At 45.0% G+C, this 17876-nt stretch overlaps 1 protein-coding gene across 3 annotated transcripts in view; it reads left to right on the plus strand.

The window, feature by feature from the left end:
• The window catches only part of GPA33 (glycoprotein A33), a 50051-nt gene that overhangs the window by 24031 nt on the left and 8144 nt on the right, over nt 1-17876 (plus strand). For all 3 annotated transcript variants that reach the window (XM_053310391.1, XM_053310390.1, XM_053310392.1), the window contains exons 2-5: nt 457-608; nt 7662-7875; nt 8393-8554; nt 17297-17410. In XM_053310391.1, coding sequence (XP_053166366.1) covers nt 457-608; nt 7662-7875; nt 8393-8554; nt 17297-17410 — 642 coding nt within the window. The remainder of the gene's footprint in view (nt 1-456; nt 609-7661; nt 7876-8392; nt 8555-17296; nt 17411-17876) is intronic.

A 17876-nucleotide genomic window follows, 5' to 3' on the forward strand; every position in this document is an offset into this window, starting at 1 on the left:
CTGGGGATGGTGAGAGTTGTAGTCCAACAACAGCTGGAGACACACACTTTGCCTACCCCACCTACTGTGAGCTTAGTTCACAAGACTGCACTTAGTTGTGTGAGTGGCATCACAAGCATAGCTCCTGAAGAAACCGGGCTAGTAGCTGTAGTGTGGAGAGGTCTCCATGAAACAATCATTGACCTGGGAGGCTTGCACAGATACCCTCATAAATGTATACCTCCTTCTTGTCCTCCTCCATTATCTCTAATGATGGCTGTATTTTAATCAGCCAGAAGCAAATTATTCAGGCTTCGTCGTGACAAGAATGGGCCAAGAACAGAGTGAACAAGAATGAGATCCTTGCAGAAACGGAGTACAGTCTTATATTATACCTTACTAGTCTCTGATCTAACTTGTTTCTGCAATTTTTTCCCATTTTACAAAATGGTTTCATCTCTCTTTTTCTCTTTTTAGTTGTGGGAGTTATTCATACTGTCACGGTAGAAACACCTACCAAAAAGGTGGAAGTGGCAACAGGAAAAAATGCCACCCTGCCCTGCACCTTCAAAAGCAATAAGGACTTCCAAGCAGGAGACATTACTTACTGGACAAAACAGTCTACAGAGGTAGGCCATCATGATGCATGACATATACCTGAGTGGCTGTAGAATACAGAAAATGAATAAATGGAGAAGTGGGTTGGGGAACCAGAGAAGCCTCTTAGACCTCTGCTAGAGGCTGCATTTTCAAGGGTTCCTTTGTCCCTGACTGCAAGAGGAAGGGCGTAAAATGAAGCCTAAAATCTGCTTAGTCCCAGATTCTTAGTGTTGTGTTACAGAATATTGGACTACCACTATGGACCTGTTCTAGCACTAGTCTCAGGCAAAGTGTAATGTGTAACAATTGGTAGGATGCATCCAGCCAATTGTTGAGGGATGCGTAAAGTATTGGGGTTTGTAATTATTTAACAAAGTGCCAGAAGGAAGCTACCCACTCCAGTTAGAGTAGAGTACAGAGTTTAGTTGTTGCAGTTATTTTAAGAACATGTACAGAGATTGTTGTTGTACAATCTAAACTAAATAGGTTTATTGGTTAAGTACACTTGATTTAGGAAAGACCTAGTCCTATCTATTAGCTACATAATGGATATGTAGGGAGAGAGATATGTTTCCATCTACTCTCTACGAGGAAAAGAAGAGGACTGGCTCCCCACAGGAAATACTTGAGGAGTCAAGGCAGAGGTCATAGAGTAGAGGCAAGCGATTTTTATCTGTGATTTTTAAAATCTGTTTTTATGATTTTAAAATGTTTTGTTTTTATATTATGTTTTACTCTGTACACCGGCTAGAGATTTCTATACTAGGCAGTATAGAAATGCAATAAATAATAAAGGAGGGACAGGTAAGGAGACCGTCACTCACTACCCCTACTCCCAATGTCTCTAGTGGTCATTAGGATAGTTGGTGCAAAAGGTTGATGCACTGAAACTCCATCTCCCACATAGTGTTGGATCATATCAAAGATTACTCTACTCCAGGCTCGTCGTTTCCTACAGTAGCCCATCAAATCCCTCTGGGAGGACCACTAGCAGGAGATGAAAGTGGCCATGAGGATGAGGCTGCCCTCCAGGCTGCCCCTTTCACCTGTTAGGGGGAGGCCACCTGTGTGAGTACAAGCAGTGAAAGAAAAGAACAAAAAAACAAAGCAAGGCGAGGAATGTATTCGTAACAGTGGCTTACATACAGCACAGCACACTGCCCATGGAACAGCAGGCCGCCTGTCTTAGCTCTGTGCAAGTCCAAACTGTGTCACCGCTGCTAGCGAACATGGGGAGCCTTGTGACTCCTAAGGATTGTGTCAGAGCTGCAGTCACTCTGCTTCCCCTGGGAACAATGGAAGCAGGGTCACTGCAGTCCTTCCATGGGCAGTGAACTGCACTGCACATAAGCCCTCTTTTTAAGAAGATTCAAGCTTTACAGAAGAAGAAAGGCACACGTTCTTGCAGTGTTTATATTGATGCTGCAAACTGCCTTTTGTCCACTGTCAAAAGTTGGTATATATATCCTTATCTAAGCACAGTCTCTTCCCAGTGGCTGTTGCAGGTGTGTCGACCTTAAAAAAGAAAGAAAGAAAAAGACTAAGTCCTTTGGGGACAGGGAACAAACTTAGTTATTTATTATTTCTTTTTCTATATTAACCACGTTGAGAATGTTTGTTGAGAAGCAGTATATAAATATTTGGAGTAATATTTTAATAGATAAATTAATCATAGGCAGGATCTCTTACTGAGTACATGCTTGTCTTCTCAAACAAACTCTGTGCCAGGGACATCATTGGGGGTGACTCAGGGGATTCAGGCCCCCCAGTGAATGGCTCAGAGTCTGGAATCTCATCAGACACCTTCTTGAATGAGGAGCTGGGCTGTTGACTCTGCTCCAGCAGCAGCAATTGTTTCTGTCTCCTCCCTAAAAGGTGTTGTGCAGGCGGGGGACACAGACATTTTAGTCCTCAATACAGCACTTGTCTCCCCCAGTTTCCCTTTGGGGAGGAGTCAGAGTAATGATCCTTGGCGGGGGCATGTTTGAGTTTAACTATCAGAAGTGGGACTGTAGGCCGGGCCCCAGATCTTTTATTTATTTTATTTATTTATTATTAAAACTTTTATACCGCCCTTCCAAAAGGCTCAGGGCCGTTTACATTAAAACACCATTAAAATCAGTTAATAATTAAAACAAAAATTATAAAGCATAAAACAATGATTAACCATTAAAAACATCATAAAGCAACAATTAAATAATCAGAACAATTTTAAAATAGGTATTAAAAAGCTGAGAAAGCCTGGCTGAAGAGATGCGTTTTCAGGTGTTTTCTGAAAATTGCCAGAGATGGGGAGGATCATATCTCAGCAGGGAGCGCATTCCACAATCTCGGGGCAGCAGAGGGCCAGGGCCTAAGCCGTTTAGGGCTTTATAAGTTACTAGTGTTTTCAAGCCCGTTAAAATAACGGGCGCTAGTAGGGGAGAGTTCATCCCCCATGCCCCACTTCCTCTTGCCCTTCCCCCTGCCGCACTCCCTCCTGCCCTTGCCCCTCCCCCCTGCCCCACTCCCTCTTGCCCTGCCCCACTCCCTCTTGCCCTTGCCCCTCCCCCCTGCCCCACTTCCTCTTGCCCTTGCCCCTCCCCCTGCCCCACTCCCTCTTGCCCTTGCCCCTCCCCCCACCCCCTTTCCCCTCCCCCTGCCCCACTCCCTCTTGCCCTTGCCCCTCCCCCTGCCCCACTCCCTCTTGCCCTTGCCCCTCCCCCTGCCCCACTCCCTCTTGCCCTGGCCCCTCCCCTGCCCCCTCCCTCTTGCCCCTCCCCCCTGCCCCACTCCCTCTTGCCCTTGCCCTTGCCCCTCCCCCTGCCCCACTCCCTCTTGCCCTTGCCCCTCCCCCTGCCCCACTCCCTCTTGCCCTTGCCTCTCCCCCTGCCCCACTCCCTCTTGCCCTTGCCCCTTCCCCCTGCCCCACTCCCTCTTGCCCTTGCCCCTCCCCCCTGCCCCACTCCCTCCTGCCCTTGCCCCTTGCCCCTCCCCCCTGCCCCACTCCCTCTTGCCCTTGCCCCTCCCCCATGCCCCCTCCTTCATGCCCTTGCCCCTCCCCCTCCCCTTCCCTCTTGCCCTTCCCCCCTGTGAAAAAAAGACTCTTACCTGTCTTCCGCTCCTCCTCCCGGGTGTCAAACAGTTAAGTGATCAGTTTCGGAAGCGCCGGCGAAGCAGCAGCAGGAGGTGGCGACTGGTTCCTTTGCCGGCCGCGGTGGGCCCGCCACACCACGTGGCCTGCCATGGCCGCTGCCGACGCTTTTCCGTTGTTGCGGCTGGCTGCCGGACAGCCACCGCTCCCCCCAACATTAAACCTTTCCCCAGACCCTCCTGTTTGCAAGCATCCTTTTGAGAGGGGGAGGGGGGATGGGGGTGGGAGGTGCCTGGGCTATAGTTCTCTCTCTCTCTCCTTTTTTTCCTTTCCCCTCTTCTCTCTCCCTTCTTTCTCCCCCCCCGCAAGTTTATTTCTTTTCTTTTTACTTTTAAATATATGTGATTGGCCTTGAATTATGCCCCCTAATGGGCAATCTACAATTTTCTTGGGTTTTTTTGTTTTTTTTACAAAACTTTCCTCTTTTAAGCTTTTCCTTTTTTTCTTTTGCTTTAAGGTTATCCCAGTGTGAGCCTCTGTGGTTTTTTCCCCCTCTGCTGCTCTGTGATGTCTATGAAGTTTTAGAGGCCAGGGATGGCACTTTCTTTGGTTATGAGTGGAGAAGGGCTTCCGTGCCGGTTGGTCTGCTGACTCCCCGCAGGGGGTTTCGACTCCTGGCTGATTTTTTGTTTGTTGAAGGCAATGTGAAGACAGATATCACGGGTGTCTGCTGTTCTGCAATATTGGCGGTGATATAGCAGCGACTGTTGGTCTGCTCGCCTGCTGCCGTAATTTATGCAGCCTGTTTTCCCGCCCTTGGCTGGGGGCGGGGGCTTTTTTCTACTCTGTTATTGGTCAGACGGGGAGAGGGGGAGGGAATGGCAGCTGTGGTCACTGGTAGTGTTCCCCCCCCCACTCCTTTGGCTCTCGGGCGGCTGGGCTGGCGGGGACGTTGGAGATGGCCACTGCTTTTGTTTGTGGCACTGTGTGTGCTTTTCACATGTATGTATGGAGCTTTGTCTGGTTTTGGGGGTGTGTGTGCTTGTGTGTTACTTTGTGTGGTAAATCACGGGCGCTAGTACCTTTTTTGTTTTGTTTTCTTTATTCCTTCTCCCTCTCTCTCGCCCTCCTTTCCTTATTTTTTTGTTTGTTTGTCGGGCAGCCGGGCAGAGAGTTCCGCTGCCGCCGCCGCCCAGAGTTCTCCCCGGTTCCCGCTTTGCTGCTTGCTCATCGCTGTGAGGGGAGGGCGGAGAGTTCCGCCGCCGTCGCTGTGGGCGGCCGGGCGGAGAGTTCCACTGCCGCCGCCACCCAGTGTTCTCCCCGGTTCCTGTTTTGCGGCTTCCCGCCATTGCCGTCTCTGCTCTCCTGGTCTCCCCGCGGGCCCGTCTTTTAACTCTTTACTTTTCTCCCCGCCGTTTTTTTTTGTTTGTTCCCCGCTGCTCTCCCGGTTCCCCCGCTGCTGCCTCTGTCCTCCCGGTCCCCCTGCTGTTGCTCAACATGGCCGCCCGTGTCTGGACGGCCGAGAAAGACACGGACCGGAAAAGGACACGGGATCACGCTCAAGGCTTTTATTATAGAGGATAACTAGCACTTTGTATTTTGCCCGGAAACCTATTGACAGCCAGTGTAACTCCATCAACAAAGGAGTAATGTGGTCTCTCCGAGATGACCCAGAGACCAACCTGGCTGCCGCATTCTGAACCAACTGAAGTTTCCGGACTACGTACAAAGGCAGCCCCACATAGAGCACATTACAGAAGTCCAGTCTGGAGGTTACCAACAAATGTACTACTGTTTTGATGTCATTGATCTCGAGAAACGGGCGCAGCTGGCGAATCAGCCGGAGCTGATAGAAAGCACCCTGGCCACCACCTCAACCTGAGAAACCAAGGAGAGACCTTGATCCAGAAGTACTCCCAGACTGCGGACCTGTTCCTTTTGGGGAAGTGTGACCCCATCTAGAACAGGTAGATCAAAATTGTCTCTAGAGTTCTGACTCCGCACAATAAGTACCTCTGTCTTATCTGGATTCAGCTTCAGTTTATTCTCCCTCATCCAGCCCATTACTGCTTCCAGGCAGGCATTTAGGGAGGATATGCCAACTCCTGAAGAAGTTGACATGGAGAAGTAGATCTGGGTGTCATCAGCATACTGGTAACACCCAGCTCCAAATCCCCTGATGATCTCTCCCAGCGGTTTCATGTAGATGTTAAAAAGCATTGGAGAGAGTATGGAGCCTTGAGGGACACCATACTTAAGCTCAGATTTTGAAGAGCAACAATCTCCAATCGACACCATCTGGAATCTGTCCGAGAGGTAGGAGCGGAACCACTGTAAAACAGTGCCTCCCACCCCCAACCCCCTCAGACGTTCCAGAAGGATTCTATGGTTGATAGTATCGAAAGCCGCCGAGAGATCCAAGAGGACCAACAGAGTCACACTTCCTCTGTCCATTGCCAATTGGAGATCATCCATCAGGCCGACCAAGGCAGTCTCCACCCCATAGCCCGCCCGAAAACCAGTTTGAAATGGGTCTAGATAATCAGTTTCCTCCAAGACCGCCTGGAGCTGAGAGGCCACCACCCTCTCAGTTACCTTGCCCAGCCATGGGAGATTGGAAACAGGCCTATAATTGCTCAACTCTGAGGGATCTAATGCAGGCTTCTTTAGAAAAGGTCTAATAATTGCCTCCTTAAGACAAGGAGGCATCCTGCCCTTTTGAGATCCTAGCATCCTCAGTCTGTACTAGTACTAGCGAACAGCATGGGCATGTGGATATTTAGTATACTGGTGTGGAGGGCAAGGCTTGCAGGTAAATGTTTCATGAATGCTGCACCCGATTATGAGGTCATTCACACAATCGGAAATTGGGTATGACAAGTGTCCTAACAAGGTGTGGAGCCACTATTGTATGGACGGGTCCAAGGAACTCGGCCACCACTCCCCGTGGAGTCGCACCATCCAACCTAACCATGCCCCGTGTCTGACATCCAATGCAGGGAGTGTGGCCATATGCCGAAATGGGGCTGCACAGCCCAGTTCGCAAAGCGTTTCAGCCAGTGCTGGGTTCCCAGCTTCTCTCTGCCATTTGAGGCAGGGAAAGGTGCTCCCAGCCAGGCTGGAAACCCAGCACTGGCTTAAGCTCTTTGTGAACGGGGCTGTGTTGCCCTGTTTCTGCATATGGCCATGCCCCCTGCATCTGACATCAGATGCAGGGTGTGTGGCTAGGGTGCCTAGGGGCTGCTGGCAGCAGTTGCACCTACTTCTTGTGCACTTGTTCCTACCCAGGTTGGGAGCTGTATGTATTCTCAATATTTGGTTATGTGGGGGAAAAAAACTAGGTAGGATGAGGGAGAAGAGATTGTGTGGAATCTACTGTAGGTAGGAGGAAAAGCTGGGTGGGGCAGCTTTTCCTCCTGCCTTGGTCAAATGCTGGGTATGTAAGCTGGGTAGAACAGTGCTGTCTTACCCAGTTGTTCCTCTTACCCAAATTCCACACAATCACTCATCCCACTTCCTACATAGTTTGCTCCCACACAACTGAAAATTGGGAGCACACACAGCTCCCAAATCCAGGTAGGACACTTATCCTACTCAGTTTCCGGTTGTGTGAATGACCTCTATGTGTCCATGTTTTCCATAATAACCGAGCAGAGCTCTAGTTTGGACTTAAGTAATGTGTGAAGGTGAAAGCCTCTGTGGAAAGACAGATTGTGGGGAAGAAGTCCAAATATTAAGCATTGAGGAAACAATGATGAAGTCATCTACTCTTCAAGGCTTCTTCTTGAATTCTGGTGGAACTGAAAGAAACGCTGGCACCTACTGAAATGCTTAACTTTTTACAAATTTCATTTGGGCGACTGAGGCAGAATATAGGCTTAGGAGACAGGAAAAGGTTAGGACATCTCTTCATTTTTAGTGCATCTCATGCTTAGAATACTATAGCAGCCAGTGAAAAAATTGTGCCTCTATCCCACAGTTTAAATGGATGGTGATCTCTCTTTTCTAGGAAGAAGTTATTAATAAGTACTTTGATAATGGTCAAACAAATGAAGGACTGGGTTACGAGGGTCGTGTGAGCTTTTCTGGCAATATAAACAATGGCGACATCAGCATCATCCTCAATAAAGTGACTATGGATGACAATGGAATCTATGAATGTTCAGTCCGGTTACGCAGTGATCCTCCCCGGGGACATGCAACAGTGAATCTTTTGGTCCTTGGTAAGGCATTCAACTCTCTGCTTCGGTAGCCCATCGGAGCTTGCAGGAAGTAGCTTGAATATATTTTATATAGAAAAGCTGGTTATACATTAATAGGCTAAACTGATCAGGAAGTACTCTGTTCCTAAAAGTGCATTGATTTAGTACCTCTCGCAAAAAAAAAAAGGGGGGGGGGGAGATAGCCACACATAATTGTTCTAGATGAAAATATTATGTAGTGCTCTACCATGGGTGACCTTGGAGATAAGGCCCTTTTGCTTAAGAGAGAGGGAGTGGTGATAGCAGCCTGGTATTTTATCCAACTTTCTGTTGAATTGGAAAATGAAGAGGTAAGATTCTAAGAAGCAACAATATGATGAATATTCATTGCAGGATTGTGTGAAGAGTATCATACATAACTGTTGTGATGGAATCCTAAGACAGAAGGTAGGTTTCATGCTCTGCAACACTAAAACTTCCAGCCTTTCACTGCCGAATCTGCTCAGGTTATTCTTTCTCTCTCTCCTTGCTTATCTAGTGGCTCCATCAAAGCCAGATTGCAAAATTGTAGGGACCACGGAGTATGGACACACTATTAACCTTACCTGCAATTCTAATGAAGGCTCTCCACAACCTCAATATTCCTGGCAAAGCTATGATGCACAACACCAGCAGCGGCAACTTGGGGGAACAGTATCAGGTATGAGAAATACTGTTAGATCGTTTTGTGGAAAGCCCTGTTTTTGTTTTCAGATCTGTTTTTTGTTGTGTTTTTAGGTTTAAAATACATTATTTTTTAAATTTATCACTAAAACATGAAAATCATTACTGCTGTTTGCATTTACTTCTTAAAGCAAGACCATCCATTTCAGAGAGGGGGGAAAAGTGGGGTTGTGACTTTCATGTGTTCAAACCCAGCACAGATCTGAAACACCCACAGAAGAACTGACCCCTAATAATATTTTCCCAGCCTCTTTCCTGAAGTAGCTGCTAAAGCTTTTCAGACTGTGGGTCATGGGCCCAATTGCTGAAAGGCAGTGGGGTTTTTTTTTAGCTATTGAAGAAGATGATGATGAAGAAAAAGTAAGAGAGGATCTATATCCAAAGTTAGAAAAGATGTACACTCAAAGAAAACAAATGTAAAAAATAAACTGGCCAGATATTGCTGAGAGAGAGATAAAGGAGTCTTGCTTTTTCCTTTTCATATGTTCACATAGTCCTAGGAACACTGAAAAGCCTTTATATAAATAACACACCATTATAAAAGAGAAATGTTTTTTTAAAAATGAAAGAAAAACCTATGGATTTGCTATGCTGCGATGTTGAGGAGCTGTGCTTTGTGTCAGTAGTACTCTGATGCAAAAGGTGCACAAGGTTACACCTCTTCCACAAGATTGTGATTAGTGTGGGAGACTACAAGAGAATCATAAGCTGAAAGAAGGGCTTGTGTACACACCTTGATTTGCTCAAAAACAAATAGTCTGTACAAGCTCTGGGATCACTAAAAATCTTAGCCTTAAAAAATTAAGTTTCCAGCTATCATTACACTGAATTTCCTTTTTAAACTTAACAGCATGTTGCAGTATACTCTTAATTGCTTTCTTCAATGTCCCTTCATTTTCCTTCTGCCCAGCATTCTCTGGAAAGTTACTTTACTCTGTGACAATCTCTTTTTCTTTATCGGTCTGCTTGTGGCCATCTTCACTGCTCTGCTTGGGGTCGTCTTCACAATCTTTGATTCAATATTTTAAAAATCATGGGTGTGGCAAGGCAGGAGTGGCACACTAATGCTCTTCAATCAGAAGGACTTTTATTTCTAGTGGAGGGAAGGCCCACAATTCTACCCACAGCCCTTGAAAACTAGTACTGCCCAATAGTAGCAAATACAAAATAATTACCACTTCCTGGTTCTTCTCTTGTGATCATTATAATCACCACTTTGACCTGCTTCTGCCCTTTGACCCATTTCAAACACCTAAACTAATTAACCTAGGATGGATATAAATTACCACTTCTCATGTAGCAACTGAACACAGGTTGCATATAAACAGCTTGATAAGCTGATTGATTGGATTATTCTAAGGAACAAGCAAATGGTGAAGAACATTTTATCACTCCCCTGCTTCCTCAGATTTCTGGTATGCATGTTCAGGATCTTCCCTTTATTATGAAGTGTCAGTAACACAATTAGAATTCTGCTGGGTGAAAATCGGGTCCTTTAATTGCCCTAGTGGGGGAGACCTATTGCCAAATGCAAGACCAAAAAGGAAAACACGGATTCAGGGAGTGCTAAGACACAGGTCTGACGAATGAATTAATAGTGGTTTATTTTTTCACTACTGAATGCAACAACCAATGGGATGTAAAATGATAGCAGCATAACTGAAGCTGAGCAAAAGCAAACCTTGAATGAATGAATGGCCCAGTTCATATGTAATGGTAAAATGGAGGTCTCTTCGCCTCCAGTTTCCAGACATACAAACTCTTGGAAAATGGAGTTTGCGGGGAAAAGTGACCGGCGGTTTCCCACATCAAACTTTACTCTGAACAGAGTTTTGCCGCCACAAGCTCAATTTCTGCGGCACCAGCATTACGTACGAATTCTGGTACCGCAGTTTGGGCCCCACGGAGCTGGAGTTGAGGGAGGAAGCTCCTCCCTTACTTCAGCCCAATTAGCTGTATGAGCTGTCCTGTGAAGGAGAAAGCACGCAGTGTCAGTCTCCCGCCTCTCTGCAGTCTTGCTGACTTCAGAGAGACTGCTCTCCAGTATGTCTGAATGTAGATGGGACAGTGGGCAGAAGTGGGTACGGAACCATTGGACCTGCGGTTCCATGTTACATATGATCCGGGCCAATGTGTAAAGCACCCAAGACTGTCTAAAAATATCTAATGAATGGAGGAGCATTAATAAAAACACTTTTAAGTTTACACATCTGTTGTATTTTATCCAGAACCTTCTATGTTTTGTGGCTCACAAGTTTGTCCCAGTGGGGATCCTGTAGAAAGCATGTGGGGTGGAGTCAGAAAGGAGAAAAAGGAGTTGTTTCTGAATAAACTCCTAGTTAAATCTTTACAAGATTACTTTGTATTTGTGAGGGCAGCAACTATAAAACATCATCTCAGCCCAGGGAGAAAACAGTCTACCCGTGTTGGAATATATAGCCCAGTTGAAATAAGTGATGCTGCACTCTACAAATGCCATCATTTTTTCTGGTCATGAAACCTCTAACAGGGAAATTCAGTTCATTTCTCCTTAAACTAATGCTTTTGTTTGACCATAGAAGTGTCACACATTTCCCCTGCAACTTATGTTTGTAATTTTTTTTTAATGTGATAATTTTGCTTTTTCCTAGCTAGCACTTCCTTCCCTTTCAAAGAAATGCCCTGTAAGTTTAGGAACACTTATTTTAATCTTTTTATTCTTATTTGATTATTCATGTGTAGTTCTGCTGTTGCTGTTTGCAAACTGCAAACCCACAAAGAGCAACAGCAGAATGTCCTGGGAGAGAAGGAATGAGGAGGGACACCTTTGCTTTTCTTCTTCCCATAAATAACTCTGAAGTGCAAAGATGTCATAACAGTTAGTTGGCACATACCTGCCTTTGATTGCCCGGACAGGCCTTATGAACAGTTCAAGTTAATAGCAAAGGAAATGTGTTTCATACAGTATGTGCTTGTTGTTCATCAACCTGACCTATAGGTGGTGGCACTGCACTAGGAAATAGGTTCCTTCCCAGACACTGCTAACATGAGGTCTATCCCCAAGAGATACTGACTACTTTAAATTCTTTCCCTTCAGCGGGAAACTGTTTGCTCCAGTTTCACTTTCCCCCTCCTTCTTTCTCAACACCCCCCACCCCCAAAAATGCAGTCTATAAAGGGCATCACTGAGGTCAGATTATGGCACTAATTGCAAGCTGCTAGGGAAGGGAGGGAAGGAGAGGGAGTGGATGACTGTACATGCATTCACTTTAAAAGCAACCTGGGTACAGTTCCCCTCAAAGGCTAGACTAGAATATGTACTATGGACAGGGCAAGATATGTACTATGTAGAATATGGATAGGTAATGTACTAATATCTCTGTGTGGAACATAACGTATGAATAACTGTACATGCATAAAGTTCTAGATGTGTGTATATTGTACACAGAATGTGCATGTGCTGAAGATCTTGGTCCGCATGATATGCCCTGGGCCTGCTGCAGATTGAGAATGCAGCACCCACACTGAATAATGAACAGGTGTGCTATTGACGCTTCTGCAGTTTCCCCATTCTTGCACATGGGGAGGAACTGCAGAATCACTGCTATCAAAACTACCCCTTAACAGTGTCAGGGCTGCATCCCAAATCCACAGCAGCCCCAGGGGGCAGCATTATGAAGCTGTAATACTGTGCATCATGTCAGAGGATATGTGAAGAGGACATACATCCCTGTGATGTCAAATGCGAATTCATCCATGGAATTTCATACACCGTCTGGTCAACAAGGGAGCTAGACTAAAATAGTCACAACTAAGTACTACTTAAATAAATGAGACAAACAGATCATTACTAACCCAAGTCTCACCCCCCACCCCAACTCCTGTTAGGCTGCCTCATCGTGGAGGGTGTGTGTGTTCCTGGGAGGAATGAGCAAAGTATGCTGGGAAGTATACTCCCAGTAGAGTCACCCAAAGCACAAAGGTCAGCCCAGCTGTCCCGCTCAAGCAAGCAGGCACCTATACTGGGCAGCAGCGATATAGGAAGGTGCTGGAGGCGGACGATCACTTCAGTGATAATGACAATGGCATAGTTTCATATTTTGCTGTAGAAGGCAACGGTAAACCACTCCTGTATTTTACTAAGAAAACCACATGGATAGACAAAATAGAATGATTGTCGATGTAGTGATGGATAATGGTCCCCTCAGGTCGGATGGTACTCAACATGCTACTGAGGAAGAGCTGAGGATCTCAGAGTACCGATGGTGATTATGTTGTGGTTAGACTAAAGCCTTTTGGATGTCTAGCAGCTGATATTGATGTGTGGGAAAAGAAAACCCGAAGCTGCAAAGACAGAATTACAATGGGAACGTGAAACAGAAGCTTCAATATGGGAAAGCTCGACACAGTGAAAGATGAAATGAATCTACTATAGATTGACATCTTGGGCATCAGTGAATTAAAATGGACTGGAATGGGACACTTTCAGTCAGAAAATCATACCGTTTACTACTCAGGACATGAAAACTAAAGAAGGAACGGTGTTGCTTTCATATGACAGTACTTGAGTAGAATGTGGTCAGTGACTGACCTATATCAGATTTTGTGGACAACACTTTAACATGACAGTTCTTCAAGTCTATGCCCCAACGACTGATGCAGAGAAAGAGAAAGTTGATGCGTTTTATGCTTAAATTCAGTCTGAAACTGACAGAACATGCAAGCAAGATGTGATGCTGGTGGGTTGGAGACGGGAATGCCAAAGTTGGAAGAGGTAAGGAAAAACACAGTGTCAGCCTATATGGCCTAGGAAACAGAAACGAAGCAGGAGAACGACTTATTAATTTCTGCCAAGCCCATGATTTCTTCATTGCTAACACATTCTTTAAACAACCAAACTGGCGCCTATACACATGGACATCACCAGATGGAGTGCACAAAAATCAAACTGATTACATTATTGGTTGAACGAGGTGGAAGAGCTCAGTTATAACAGCAAAGACATGACCGGGGGCTGACTGTGGAACTGCTCATGTACAAGTTCCAAGTCAAGCTAAAGCAGAAAAACAAAGATATCCGGCTTCCACGATAAGATCTTGAGAATGTTCCCACCATTTTCAAGGAGAACATCAGGAACTGCTTTGAAGTTCTGAACCTCATTCATAGGGAACCAGAGAAGCAGTGGAATAAAATCAAAGAAGTTGTTAAGGACGAATGTGAAGAGACTGCCAAAGACCAAGAAACAGAAGAAAGCAAAATGGATGTCAGAACAGACGGTGGAAATTGCCCAGAAGAGGAGAGAAGCCAAAGTCAAGAAAGATAAAGACCTAAGGAAGGAACTTAATAGGGAATTTCAGAAAGCTGTTAGAAGAGAAAAGGAGCAGTACTACAATGACATCTGTAAAGACTTTGAGGATGGAAACAAACACGGAAAAACAAGGCAAGTTTTCCAAAAGATCTCTGAACTCAGAGGGAGGTTCCAACTTCGAACTGGTATGTTAAGGGATGCCAAAGAACAGATAGTAAATGATTCAGAGAAGATAAAACAAAGATGGGAGGAGTATACTGAAAATCTGTTCAGCAGGGATGTCAACATCCAAGATACTCTAGAAGATATTCCCTACTTGCAAGAACCTCTAGTATGGGAAGATGAAGTTGGATCAACACTCCGGTCATCACCTAGTCAGAAGGCTACAGGAATTGATAGACTAGCTACAGAAATATGGCAAGCAACAGAAGTAGTAGTAGTAGTCAAGGCTCTAACCAAACTATGCCAGCAAATTAGGAGAACACCACAGTGGCCAACAGATTGGAAGAGGTCAGTCTACATACCCATACCAAAGAAAGGAGACTTAACAGATTGCACAAACCATCACACAATATCCTTAATTTCACATGCTAGCATAATAATGCTCAGGATCATCCAATGCAGATTAGAGCCCTACATGGAAAGGGAAATGCTGGATGTTCAAGCTGGTTTCAGGAAAGGGTTAAGAAACAAGAGACATCATTGCTGATGCACGCTGGATAATTGAGAAAGCCAAAGAATACCAGAAAGAAGTCAGTATGTGCTTTGACTACAGAAAAGCCTTTGATTGTGTTGACCATGTCAAGTTGTGGAATATCCTTAGGAAAATGGGTGTCCCAGAACATCTCATTGTTCTCATGAGAAACCTATACACAGGGCAGGATGCCACAGTCCAGACGGAACATGGTGAAACAGACTGGTTCCAGATAGGCAAAGGAGTAAGACAAGGCTGTATACTTTCTCCTTCTTTATTCAACTTATATGCTGAACATATACTGAGAGAAGCTGGATTGGAAGAAGATGAGCATGGTTTTAAAGTTGGAGGAAGAAATATCAATAACCTGCGCTATGCGTATGACACCATTCTGATAGCTGAGAATGCGAATGACCTACAGGTTCTAGTAATGAAAGTCAAGGAGCACAGTGGAAAAATTGAACTACAACTAAATGTAAAGACTAAACTAATGACAACGGGAACAGCAACTAGCCTCAGAATCGACAATGAAGACATTGAAGTGGTGGATAGCTTCTGCCTTTTAGGATTGACAGTCAACAGTAAAGGATCCAGTACTCAAGAAAAACGCTGGAGACTAGCACTTGGCAGGGTTGAAATGATGGCCTTGGAAAGGATATTTAGATGCCGTGACATGTCTATACCTACAAAGATTAGAATTGTTTGGAAAATGGTTTTCCTCATGACACTCTGTGGATGCGAAAGCTGGACTTTGAAGAAGTGAGATAGAAAAACCATTGACGTCTTTGGTGCTGGAGAAGACTTTGGAGGATACCATGGACAGCCAGGAAAACAAACAAATTGATCATGGAGCAAATCAATGCAGAATTTTTACTTGAGGCACAAATGACCAGGCTCAAACTATCATATTTCGTACACATTATGCAAAGATCCAGCCCTCTTGAGAAGTCCATAATGCTGGGTAAAGTTGAAGGAAAGAGAAGAGGATGACCAGCAGCAAGGTGGATGGACTCGATTATAACAGCAATGAATGCACCACTGAGAGACCTTAAATGCCAAGACAAATCCTGGAAAGAAACTATCTATGTGGTCGCTAAGAGTTGACACTAACTTGACAGCACTTAATAATCAATCAATCAAAGTCCCATTAGTTTCAGTGGAACGTAAACATTATTCACCATATCCTGGATCCGACCCTAGGTCTCCAGTTGAATTCCTCATATATGTTGTCCCATCAATGTGTGTACATTATTTGTGTGGCCATGTGAATGAATGTGTACTGTCTACTAACATTTGGCACAATACAGTATTCTGGAAAACAAAGACAAATTCCTGAAGAGTGGTGTGTGCACGCACAGATTAATCTTCCATACATGTGGCTTACATCATTTTCAGATTTAAATTCCTGATTGATATTATGAATCCCCTCCCCAAATCTGAGTTGGGTCAAGAGGAACTGTCAGATCTGTTTCTGAGGTGCTGGCTGCCCTTAAGTGAGATACTTCACGTTACATATTTTGTAGTTAGATTAATAGATTTCTCCTTCTCACACTCTTCTGGTAATTCAGGTGTCTTTTTACTATATGTATACCAAATTATAGCTTTCCACAGTGCTGTAGAAGTACTGTATCAATTGTGCTACACTTGTGAGTGTGTTAGGGAGTCATTGAGGCATAGTATCATATCAGGGCTCTCAAACATTTGTCCCCAAACATAGGAAGCTGCCATATACTGAGTCAGACCATTGGTCTATCTAGCTCAGTATTGGCTCTACACAGACTGGCTGTGGCTTCTTCAAGGTTGCAGGCAGGAGTCTCTCTCAGCCCCATCTTGGAGAAGCCAGGGAGGGAACTTGAAATCTTCTGCTCTTCCCAGAGCGGCTCCATCCTGAGGGGAATATCTTACAGTGCTCACACTTCTAGTCTCCCATCATATACAACCAGGGTGGGCCCTGCTTAGCTAAGGGGACAAGTCATGCTTGCTACCACAAGACCAGCTCTACTCTCCAATTGTTGTTGGACTACAAGTCCCATCAGCCCGGCCACAGTGCCCTTTGGCAATACACCATACATATATTGGCTTGGACCCAAATGGAATCTAGTCATCCCTCATCTTTGTGTCCTCTGTAGCACCTACATCCCCCAAAAGTTTGTACATGATGTTTGGGGGAACTTTCTAGAAGAAGATGGAATATGGCACAGGTACTCTGTATTCCCTTCTGTATTTCTAGTTTATCTCTGAGTGGGGAAACCTGGATTCAGATTCCCACTCAGCCATGAAGCTTATTGGTAGTTATTACTAATTCGATTTCTATACTGCCCTTCCAAAAATGGCTCAGGGTGGTTTACACAGAGAAACAACAAATAAATAAGATGGCTCCCTGTCCCTAAAGGGCTCACCTTTCAGAGTTACTGTGAGAATAAAAAACCAGGAGTGGTCATGTGTTCCTATCTGAACTCTTTGGAGAAAGGGTGGAATTAATGGAATTATATTTGCTCACAGAATGGTGGGTTATTTTTGACAGACTGATACTAACAAACATAGTAACTGAATTGCAATAACAAGATCCCAATGTTTTTCTGGGCTGAAAAATGCAATTCCTATACATGACATTAAATTATCATATCTGGTTTATAACACTCTCTCACATAGACTGAATTTAGAATAATGATGTACTCTTCCCTCTCTTTGTACCTGCTGTCTAATGATGGCATTTTATGGCTTCTGTTTTTCTACAGGGGGACTGTTGACGCTAAAGAATGTTTCTGCAGATACATCTGGCTACTACATCTGCCTTTCCAAAAACAACGTTGGAGAGGAAAAATGCAACATCACTGTTTCCATTATGCCACGTAAGTCACTCATCCTTTGGTAAAATCCAGATTGGACTACTGAATTGCGCTCTACGTGGGGCTGCTCTTGAAGACGGTTTGGAACCTTCAGCTGGTCCAGAACATTGCTGCAAGGATGCTCATGGGTGCAAGTCATTTCATGAGTCACACCCATCCTGCAGCGGCTTTGTTGGTTACCAGCCCGCTTCCAGGTAAGATTCAAGGTGCTGGTTCAAGGTGCTGGTCTTGATCTTGAAAAGATCTACACTGCCTGGGGCTGGAGTACCTGTTGGACCACATTCGCCCACATGGACCTGCCAGGACCCAGTATCTCAGGCTCTGCTTATGGCTCCATTGCTGAGATCCAGTTGAAGGAGACCAGAGGGCCCTTTTGGTTTGGGCCCCTTAGCTTTGGAACACCCTCCCTAAAGGGCTTTGCTATGCTCCCTCCCTCAATGGTTTTTTTTTTAAATTAACACATATTTTT

Source organism: Hemicordylus capensis, chromosome 3 (assembly GCF_027244095.1).
Source record: "Hemicordylus capensis ecotype Gifberg chromosome 3, rHemCap1.1.pri, whole genome shotgun sequence".
Taxonomy (NCBI): Eukaryota; Metazoa; Chordata; class Lepidosauria; order Squamata; family Cordylidae; genus Hemicordylus; species Hemicordylus capensis.